Source organism: Apodemus sylvaticus, chromosome 18 (genome assembly GCF_947179515.1).
Source record: "Apodemus sylvaticus chromosome 18, mApoSyl1.1, whole genome shotgun sequence".
Classification (NCBI taxonomy): domain Eukaryota; kingdom Metazoa; phylum Chordata; class Mammalia; order Rodentia; family Muridae; genus Apodemus; species Apodemus sylvaticus.
The window spans coordinates 58,928,520-58,940,170 of NC_067489.1; the positions used below are offsets into that span (position 1 = coordinate 58,928,520).

General features: G+C 43.6%; 1 protein-coding gene across 3 annotated transcripts in view; it reads left to right on the forward strand.

Moving 5' to 3' along the window:
- Cbr4 (carbonyl reductase 4) overlaps positions 1-11,651 on the forward strand; it is a 43,380-nt gene that overhangs the window by 2,774 nt on the left and 28,955 nt on the right. For all 3 annotated transcript variants that reach the window (XM_052162916.1, XM_052162914.1, XM_052162915.1), the window contains exons 3-4: positions 1,092-1,225; positions 5,418-5,552. In XM_052162916.1, coding sequence (XP_052018876.1) covers positions 1,092-1,225; positions 5,418-5,552 — 269 coding nt within the window. The remainder of the gene's footprint in view (positions 1-1,091; positions 1,226-5,417; positions 5,553-11,651) is intronic.

Below are 11,651 nucleotides of genomic sequence, written 5' to 3' on the forward strand. Positions count from 1 at the left end.
AACACCACATTAGTGTGAGACAGTATATTAGGCTGTTTTATTTCTAACTGGAAAGGCTTATTTAGAAAATAATCAATCCATACATTTATTTAAAAATTGGTGTGTGTGTGTGTGTGTCTGCATGTTAGTATCTGCAGAGTGTGTAGATTCCCACAGAAGCTAACAGAGGGCATCAAATCCCCTAGAGTTGGTGATACAGGTGCTTGTGAACCCCTTGATGTGGGTGCTTGGAACTGGACTTGCCGCTCTCTATAAGATGAGTGTGTGCTCTTAATCAATGAGCCATTTCTCTAGCCTAATTCTTTTAAGTTGAGGTAAATGTCCAGTTGGATCAGTCCTAACATTCCATCACTGGAATATCACCTGGCATGCTACAAGACGTCCTTAGTCTCCTCTCATTGGAAAACAGTGTTCTGAGTTCCATTGATCATAACAAGCTTAATGGTAATACATAGGATAATAAATATAATAATGATAGGATGAGGGGGTTTCGAAAGTTGAATTTGGGAGAAAATATTTAGATTTACAGTCCTGTTAACCAGGAAAACCTGGCAGTAGCTTAAACCATTTGGTTATTTGCTATTATGTTTAGGCAGTGGCGGTGTTTATCAGCCTATGGAGAGGTGGAGAGTCCTGCCTTCCCAGTGGTTCCTTTCTGGATTATCAACAGCTAGCTTAGTGGTCTTAAAGCCAAGTTCGTAATGGGACTGCCTGGCACTTAGCTCGAAAGCACAGTTTACATTATATTTTAAATCAGGATTGTACATAATGTTTTGACGTGATTTTTAAAAAAATATTTATTTTTGCTATTTTAAAATTGTGTGTGTGTGTGTGTGTGTGTGTGGTTTGTAGTTGCCTGTGGAGTTCTGAAGTAGATGTTTAATACCCTGAAGCTGGTTGTGAGCTTTTTGACACAAGTGCTGGGAACTGAACTCAGTTCTCCTGAAGGAGCAGTTGGAACTTTTACCTGCTGAGCCAGCCCCCAACCCCCCTCCCCTTGATTTGAGTTTTTGATCTGGATGTTAATGTGACCACTGTTTTTTGTTGTTGTTGTTGTTTGTTTGTTTTTTGTTTGTTTATTTGTTTTGTAGAGACAGTCTTCTAGTAAGAACAAAAACTGAAGATATGATATCTCAGCTTCACACTAACCTCCTGGGCACCATGCTGACCTGTAAAGCCGCTATGAAGACAATGATTCAGCAGGGGGGATCTATTGTTAACGTGGGTGAGTTTTCACTCTCGTGGGCTTATAGTCATTGCATGTGAACATGAGGATACTTAATCCACTGATGGACTTGATCACCAATGAGTGACTTACTGAAGCCACATGATAAATGGCATCGTATGGCACGGGAGAGGCCACAATTGTGCACATCCAGCAGACTGTCTGTACATGGATGTTATAACAGTTTTGTCACCAGTTTCAATTTTCAGGAGAAATCAGGCACCCTTGCCTTTTTTTAAAAATAATTTTTCTATTTTTCTATTTTTATTTTTTGATCAAACCTATAATGATTATAAGAGCCAAAGGGCCAGGTAATGTACTGCGAGATTGTGTTTCCTAGAAATGACTGGGAAGCTCCAACCATGCTGCCTCAGTGGTGTGGCTGCCTAAAGAAGGCATGGACAATGACAGTAGACACGCTAAGACAGAAGGGAAACTCACAGGGCCCTAGAACTACAGGACACTGAGGAGTGCTGAGAACAGGGAGGCAGCCTTCCCAGGCATGAGCCCGGTCTTACTGGGTCTCCATTGCTGTGGACAGACACCGTGACCAGGGCAACTCTTGTAAGGACAACATTTAATTGGGGCTGGCTTACAGGTTCTGAGCTTCAGTCCATTGTCATCAAGCTGGGAAGCACGGCAGTGTCCAGGCAGGCTTGGCGCAGGAGGAGCTGACAGTTCTACATCTTGTTCTGAAGGCAATCAGGAAAAGACTGGCAAAGCCCACCCCCCACAATGACAAACTTCCTCCAACAAGGCCATACCTATTTCAGCAAGGACACACTTCCTAATAGTATCACTCCCTGTGGGCCAAGCATTTCAACACATGAGTCTGTGGGGGCCAAACCTATTCAAACCAATATAGGCTCCTAATAGGTTATCCTGTCCCAAGTGGCCAGGCCTGATACTGTTACATACATTACAAGCAGTAGTAGGTTGTATGTCTCTCCCTCTCTCTCCCTCTCTCCCTCTCTCCCGCTCTCCCTCTCTCTCTCTCTCTCTCTCTCTCTCTCTCTCTCTCTATATATATATATATATATATATATACACACACATATATACATACACATGTGTATATATACATATATGTACATATAACACACATCTATGTAACATGTTATATACATATATACATACATGTGTGTGTGTGTAAAACAATGACTCTGAGAGAGTGTGAGGGGGCAAATGGGAGGGTTGGATTGGAGGAGAAGGGGTAAAGAATGATGTCATTTTATTTTTTAAATTGTAAAGAAAACCAAGCTAATTTTTGAAATGAAAAAGAAAGCTCATAGACATCAGGCCAGATAACAATTATTTATGGCAATTGCATGGACCACTGGCTTGTCTAGTGCCACAGTTTGAGGAACATTAAACCTCAGCTTCTCAGAGTGGATGGAAGTAGCCTTTAGTTTGTTGGAACCACAGGGGAGAGGTGTTCGGGGTTCTTTCCTGTAGAGCGGGAAATGCAGAATAACATGGCGTTTGACTTTAGCCTACCATCTGACGTTTAGTCTTAAGTGATGAGGAGTACCTTATAAGTCGGCAAAAGGGGAATGCTGTTCTGTTAAAGGTCCCTCTCAGGAGGAATTAGTGACCTGTGGCTCTCTGACACAGCCAGTTCAGGTATCAGTTCTTAAGACCTGTCACACAAAACTGAGACTGCCTGAATATCACAGGACATATTTAAAATACCCTGATTTTAGACAAGTTTCAGAAACCGAAGTTGGTCCCTTAGAATTGTAGAATATTGTTAAGGCCGATGCATCGTAACGAGTGAACATACTTCCTGGATGCCTCCAGACAGGCTGGCCTTGTAGATGTGTTGCTAATTCAGAAGCCATATGTACTGGCTGGTTTTGTGTGTCAGCTTGACACAGGCTGGAGTTATCACAGAGAAAGGAGTTTCAGTTGGGGAAGTGCCTCCATGAGATCCAGCTGTGGGGCATTTTCTCAATTAGTGATCAAGTGGAGAGGGCCCCTTGTGGGTGGTACCATCCCTGGGCTGGTAGTCTTGGGTTCTATAAGAGAGCAGGCTGAGCAAGCCAGCGGAAGCAAGCCAGTAAGAAACATCCCTCCATGGCCTCTGCTTCAGCTTCTGCTTCCTGACCTGCTTGAGTTCCAGTCCTGACTTCCTTTAGTGATGAACAGCAATGCAGAAGTGTAAGCTGAATAAACCCTTTCCTCCCCAACTTGCTTCTTGGTCGTGATTTTTGTGCAGGAATAGAAACCCTGACTAAGACACCATACTTTGACCAACTGTGAATGAATGGAGTGTGGCCTGAGTGCTGGTTATGAGAGCTTCCTACCCGACCTTTCCACCACGCCTGGAACTTACCTTTTTTGTCTTCTGTTCTCTCACACACCCGTTTTCCTGCCCACTCCTTTCCTTAAGCTGATGGCCTTTCTTTCTTCTTGGACTACCCAGTTTTCTTCTCTTAACTGAGCTGCCACATTTAGTAATGTGCCATGTGATACATCAGTTCATGGAGGACAGAGGCATGACAGTGGCTCTGTCGATTGTGATGGTGACCCCACCCTGACCACACCCTGATTTTACTGTTCTTCTTTGCGCTTAGGTACACATATGCCATCACTGTCTGCCGATCTTCTGTGCACTCATGTTACATAGGCTTGTAGCTTGGGAACAGTAAGGAATACTATATACAGCAGAAGCGGGCTAGACCAGCTTGCCTTATATAAGCATTCTGTGGGATGCTCTCACTGCTGTGAACCCACCTTACAGTGTATGTCTGGGGGGAAATTACTGTCATCAAGCAATGTTGACTGGACAGTGTAAGTAAACATTTTAACACTGGGCTCCTTGAGTATAAAAGTAGAATGATCTCTTTTTCTAATGTAATTTCAATTTTGTGTGTTTGGGGTTCTTGTTCAATTTTTATTTTATAAGCACAGGCCAGTGGTGCAGAAAATTACTTCCCTACTTCTGTTTTGCAAGCATGTATTTGCATGCAATTGATATTTGAATTATAAATTATTCTTACATATTTATTAGACAAGGTCACTGAGGAATGTTTAGTAAACAAAAGTAGCAAAATTGCACTGTTTGCAAGTCAATTTTGATTGACAGTAGTTTAAAGTTATGAGATTTGTTCTTCCTATAGGTTGAAGTATTCCAATTATGATATAATTATAAAAGTAATCAGCCTTTATTTTATATCTCCTGGCTTTAACTTATTTCTGCCTGTGTTTGTTATTTTCTTTTGCTGTGATAAAAAAACCATGGCAAAGACAACTTAAAGAAGACAGTTTATTTTGGGTTACTGTCTTAGTCAGGGTTTCTATTCCTGCACAAACATCATGACCAAGAAGCAAGTTGGGGAGGAAAGGGTTTATTGAGCTTACACTTCTGCACTGCTGTTCATCATTAAAGGAAGTCAGGACTGGAACTCAAGCAGGTCAGGAAGCAGGAGCTGATGCAGAGGCCATGGAGGGATGTTACATACTGGGTTGCTTCCCCAGGCTTGCTCACTTGCTCTCTTATAGAACCCAAGAGCACCAGCCCAGAGGAGGCACCACCCACAAGGGGCCCTCCCCACTTGATCACAAAATGAGAAAATGCCCCACAGCTGGTTCTCATGGAGGCACTTCCCCAACTGAAGCTCCTTTCTCTGTGATAACTCCAGCCTGTGTCAAGTTGACACACAAAACCAGCCAGTATACTTATGGTCCCTGAGGGATACAAGGCTGTCACGGTAGGAAGGCAATCAGCAGGCAAGGTGGCAGAAGCAGAAAGCTGAGAGGTGACATTTCAACCACAAGCACCAAGTGGAGAGAGAACTCGAAGTCAGGTGAAGCCATATACTCCCAGTGAAGCCACACCTCCTAAGACAGCCCCAGCAGCACCTGGGGCCCAGTGCTCACACGTCCGAGCCTAGAGGGACGTTGCCCATCCAGACAGCCGCACTGTCAGACCCAGCACTCAATGTTCCCGACCTCTGCCCCCCTTTCAGGTAAAGTCACACAAGCCTCTCTTGCAAACTGGTGGTTTGACATCAGTTTCTCTTTGCCGTGCGTGTCTGGGTTACCTCTCAAAGGACCGTGGTTAGAGTTACTCATTTTAGCAAAGGATAAAAGAAGGCGGGGTTTCCTTCCTGGTTTGGTGACTGTATAGGATATGAGTCGTCAAATAATGAACCGATTGGCTTGCACTTGTTTTCTTCTTTTCCCGCAGGGAGTATTATTGGTTTAAAAGGCAATGTGGGCCAGTCCTCGTACAGCGCCACCAAAGGAGGGCTTGTTGGGTTTTCCCGCTCGCTTGCTAAAGAGGTTGCACGGAAGAAAATCAGAGTGAATGTGGTTGCACCAGGTCAGTGAAAACTTCATACAATAACTGTAGTATAATTTAGAGGTATAGAGAAAGGCCACTAGGTTCCCTGTTAATTGGTTAATTGGCAGTCATTAATTGACATTTGGATTGTATCTCTCTAAAATCATTGTCGAAAGAAATAATGAATTAGTGACTGAAAAAAAAACTTTCTTGTTCCTCTTGTCTTACATAAAAATCTTTATTTTAAAAAATTTCACAAGTTAAGGAGTAAATTATGGTTAAAACAACCTTGGAGATCACCTTGTGTTTTGAAGCAGCGTCTTTACCATGCGCTGTAGTCCTGGGATTACCGGCTGCTCTAACACGCCTGGCTTACTCCAGCCACTGTGACAATTTAAAAATTGTGACCGAGGGTTTGACGTGATTTACCCAAAGCTACCTGGCTGGTTCATGGAGAGAATACACTCCTCAAGAGTTCCTTTTGAGTCATAAGATTGATGTCTTTATCCTTTAGTTTCTTATTTATGTATTTCTCTATTTATTCTCTATCTTTTGTTAACTTGTATATTATTTGCCACTCTCTAATAAAAAGATGTCAAAGTTTAGATAAAAGATGTCAACATTCAGATACATTTGTCATTTATTAGTTGGTTGGCCTGTTAGACATTTTTTATTAAGTATTTATTTGACTCCCCAACAGAATGAATGTTTTTCTATACTTTTGTAAATTAGAGTAGGGTCTTTCTTTATACTCATGTGTTCATTTATTTGTGTGTGTATCTGTATGCTTTTGTATGGGTGCATGCACAGCACACTACTGCACATGTAGTGATAGGAGAATTACATGCAGGAATGGGTTTTGTCCTTGCAGCCTGTGGGATGGAAGTCAGGTCTTCAGGCTTGATGTAATGATGGCGTCTTTCCCTGCGGAGCCATCTCGTTGGGCCTAGATAGTTTATCTTTGTTTGCAGCTTTACATACTTAAGTCATCTCTGTAGCCACTGGAATAGCCCAGTTGGGAGAGCATTAGACTGATGGGGATTAGAGCAATCCCCTGTGTAATGTTTGCTCCTGTGACTGACTGGCAGTCTGTAGTTAAGTGGGCTGCAGCTGACTTCTGCCACCTGTAGCTTTTGAGTCCCTCATGACTCCAGCTGGACCTGAGAGTTGGCACTCACTGAGCCAGCAGATGTTTTTCAGGATGTGCTGTGAATATGTTTGCTGGGTAACATGCCTTCACTCCAGTTCCTTGTTTAGTCACAGACAGCTAAGTTCAGACATTCCAAATCCATGAGTATTGACTAAGTTTTACAGCTTAGAGGAATTCTTTTGAAGGAAAAAGGAAAAGGGCCTAAACCAAAGCTTTCCATGGAAAGATGCATTGTCATTACCTAAGCCTGCTTTTCTGTCTCCGTGGGCTCTGTGCAGGCTGTCACTGTTAGTGTTGACTGAGCTAGCCATCCGCGGGGCTGTTTGCTGTTTGGAAGGGCATGGACTTGCCCTCTCTCTTTTCAGGATTCCAGTGGTGTGAGTAATGAGGAGTTGATTCTATGTTTTTGGTGATGTAATAGCTGACTGGCTGAGAGGAAGGATCATCTTTCCAATTCACATGGACTCAGGCAGCGAGTGTCCTTGGGTGCCTTCCTCTGTGCCAAGGCTGTGCTACGTCCAGGAGTAAAAAAATAAATGAGATGTCTCTGTTACAAGCTACAGGAACAGTTGGAAGGAGCGCTGCAGTGTCGTGGCTGAAGGGAGCCAGTGATGTGTACTGTGTTAGGAAGCTGCTTAGCATGGATGAGTTATCAAGGCAATGGCATGAGTGGTGGGAATCCAGTTTCTATACAAAGGAGACGTTTGAGAGGTATTACGAAAGTGCCACAGAGTCTTTTGTAAAGATCGTATTTTTCCTATGCAATTCATTTTGGGGACAAAAATTTGTTGCTAGAAAGTGACCACTAGTAGGGTAGCCTTTGTAATACTATATTGTATATTATACACACACACACACATACACACACACACACACATCTTGTTTCATAGTACAGATTGAAATAAGATTAGATCAATTCTATAAGTTATCTGTTGACTAATTTTGATATTAAGATCTATCAGCTTCTTGACTAGATCTTTAAGTAGAGCTAGCAAATGTGCACTCACGGTGTGCTTACCCGTGTGCTAACATCTGGAGAGGGGTCATTCATTTCACCGGTGTATTTTTTGAGACAGGCCTCTCACAGGCTTTGAAGCTCACTGTTTGAGCTAGACTGGCTGAGATTAATGAGACCCTGTGATCTGTTTGTCCTCTCTGGGTCCCCAGTGCTGGTTCCCTTGTACTGCCATGCCTGGTGTCTTAGTCAGGGTTTCTATTCCTGCACAAACATCATGACCAAGAAGCAAGTTGGGGAGGAAATGGATTATTCAGCTTACACTTCCACATTGCTGTTCATCACTAAAGGAAGTCAGGACTGGAACTCAAGCAGGTCAGGAAGCAGGAGCTGATGCAGAGGCTATGGAGGGATGTTCCTTACTGGCTTGCTTCCCCTGGCTTGCTCAGCCTGCTCTCTTATAGAACCCAAGACTACCACCCCAGGGATGGCACCACCCACAGTGGACCCTCCCCCATTGATCACCAACTGAGAAAATGCCGTACAGCTGGATCTCATGGAGGCATTTCCTCAATGGAAGCTCCTTTCTCTGTGATAACTCCATCTTGTGTCAAGTTGACACAAAACCAGCCGGTATACCTGGCTTTGATGTACGTCCAGGATCTCTAGACTGCAGACTTTCTGTTAGTACAGTAAGTGCTTTTTACGCAGGAGCCATCGTTCCAGCCCTTAGACTTCTAGTTCTTTTTTTGTGCTAAGTATTCCTGATTAGCTTCAAGTGGAGGTTTGTTGTGGATGGGCCTTATGCTGTTCTTGTGAACCAATCACTGGGCAAGTAGGAGGGACTTCCAGGTTGGAGGAAGAGAGGAGGCAGGAGAGACTGAGGTCTTCTTTTGAGCGGGGATAGCGTGAACACAAGATGTAGCTATGAGTGTCTCCTGGTCTCAGTGGTGGATCCCAGGTACTGAGTTTCTGCCATTGTTTCTGAACTAAGTTTGTGTTGTTTTCCTTCATGCTGCGGCTCATCCAGGCTCCAGAGAGAAAGGTACAGTGGCAAATCATGGGTTTGCCCGAGGTGCTCCACAAAGGCTGTAGAGGTTTGAAGCACGGGGCTGTGTGGTAGTGGCCCATCACTTAAGTGAGCTAGGTGGAGACATTTTGGGAGCTCTGGGCCATGAGAGTCTCCATGAGATAAAAACAGGTCGTCCATTGCCCGCCAGTGCATGGCCAGCCAGGCTGCCGGGGCAGAGGCACAAGCGCAGGAACGTGCTGGCTTGTTTTTTTAATATTTCCCTCAACAGAGGTTCTAAATAACAGAAAAACAGCTGAAAAGCAAATTGTAGTTCAATCCATTTGCCTAAGAATTTCATGAATTCATTGTTTTTAATAACTGAGTAGTACTACATTGTGTAAATATACCAAAAATATCATCCTGAGTGAGATAACCCAACCACAAAAGAACTCACATGGTATGCACTCACTGATAAGTGGATATTAGCTCAGAAGCTCAGAATACCCACGATACAATTCACAGATCACATGAAGCCCAAGAAGAAGGAAGACCAAAATGTGGGTCCTTTGGTCCTTCTTAGAAGGGGGAACAAAATACAGGAGCAAATATGGAGACAAAGTTGGAGCAGAGACTGAAGGAAAGGCCATCCAGAGACTGCCCCACCTTGGGATCTATCCCATATACAGTCACTAAATGCAGACACTATTGTGGATGCCAAGAAGTGCATGCTGACAAGAGTCTGATATAGCTGTGTCCTGAGAAGCTCTGACAGAGCCTGACAAATACAGAGGTGGATGTTGGAAGCCAACCATTGAACTGATCATGGGGTCTACAATGGAGGAGTTAGAGAAAGGACTAAAGGAGCCAAAGGGGTTTGCAGCCTCATAGGAGGAACAACAATATTAACCAACCAGAGATCCCAGGGTCTATACTACCAACCAAGGAGTACACCTGGAGGGACCCATGGCTCCAGCTGCATATGTAGCAGAGGATGGCCTTTTCGGGCATCAATGGGAGGAGAGGCCCTTAGTCCTGTGAAGGCTTGATGCCACAGTGTAGGGGAATGCGAGGGCAGGGAGGTGGGAGTGGGTGGGTAGGTGGGGGGTACAGCCTCAATAGAAGCAGGAGGAAGGAGGGATAGGATAGCGGGTTTCTGGGTGGGAAATAGGGAAAGGTGTATTTTTACATTTGAAATGTAAATAAATAAAATATCCAATAAAAAAAAAAAGCTCAAACAAACAAAAGGATCCTCCTGGGAATGACACTTCCAGAGGACCCTGCTGTACCACTCCTGGGCATATACCCAGAGGATTCCCCGGCATGCAATAAGGACCCATGCTCCACTATGTTTACAGCAGCCTTATTTATAATAGCCAGAAGCTGGAAAGAATCCAGATGTCCCTCAATGGAGGAATGGATACAGAAAATGTGGTATATTTACACAATGGAATAGTACTCAGCAGTTAAAAACAATGAATTCATGAAATTCTTAGGCAAATGGTTGGATCTGGAAAATATCCTAAGAGAGGTAGCACAATCATAAAAGAACACACTCACTGATAAGTGGATATTAGCCCAGAAACTCTGAATACCCAAGACACAATTCACATATCAAATGATTCCCAAGAAGAAGGAAGGAGAGGACCTTGGACCTGAAAAGGCTTGATGCAGCATTGTAGGGGATTACCAGAACAGAGAAGTGGGAGGGGGTTGATTGGAGAGTGGGCAGAGGGAAGAGTGCTTATGGGACTTATGGGGAAGGGGGAACCAGGAAAGGGAAAATCATTTGGAATGTAAACAAAGAATATAGAAAATAAGAAAAAAAAAGAAAATAATTTAAAAAAAGATAAAAGAAAGAAAAGCAAATTGTAGCACAAATACTAGGAAACAAGGTAGATAACGATTAGACTGTTGCTCCGTCCTAAATCCTTTACTGTTCCACTAAGCATTAGTATTTTCAACTTGGTATATAAAGTAAGGATGAATCTCCCTAATTGAAAATCAATATGAGAAATTTTATTTGATAGATTGACTGTTGTCAATTCCTTGTCTAAAGTGGATCAATGAAATGTCCTTTCTTCAGAGTTTATAACATAAACATTCTCATGGCTTTTGGGAGCCAGCGCATCCCAGACTAAATTAAGAGTTCACATTTTAATGGTGGACTTTGAGATGGGGCTTGGTGCTAGAGCATTTGCCCAGCATGCACCAGGCCCCAGTTTGATCCTAGACACCCTCCCCCTCTCCCTCTGTGTTAGGTTGTCACTGTATGTCTGGTAAGGACGTGTAGTGTCTTTCTTCCAAGTTGATAGAATGCATGTCATTTCACTTACTGCGTTTGATCTAAGGAAGGGTGGCTTTGTAGCCAGTTGGAAACTTCTGACTTGTTGCATTCTGTTGTTATTGGGGGCTGGTTCCTGGAAGAGAAACTTAGGGATAGATGGAGAAACGGCGAAAAGAGAAATGAGTCAAGTCAACACCGTGCTGATCAAGACCCAAACTTTAATAAATATTAGTCAATATATAGCTTAGGAAGAAGTCCTTCCCCCCAGACTTCAAGGAGAGGTCCTAGAACTCCTTGACTTCAATCTCAGCAGGTCACCTGCTGAGATCAGAGCACTTCAAGTCTGGCAGATCAGGGATGCTTCCAGGTGAGGGGCTCTGAGGCTGCCCATGACTTCCAGGTGAAAGCAGCAGCTGTATTGTTCTCTGAAGAACAAAGGCCAGGAATATCACAAGCGGAAAGCAGGGGCTGCTGGCCAGGAATGTCGCAGGTTGAGCGAAGAGGCTGCTGAAAAGCCTAGGTCAGTGCTGGAGGGGGAAGGGGCACTGAGTGTCCAGTGAAGTAATCCAGTAGCACTCTCTGTTGGACAGTGGCACCTACTTGTAGTTTATAGCTTTTATAGCCACTTCAAGTCTTTGTAAATGCATGAATCATGAGTGTGGAGTAGAACAAAATCTCCAGAACTTTACAAATATGAAGAGTGATGTGGAGAGTCTTTTAGAGCCAAGGAAAGAAGA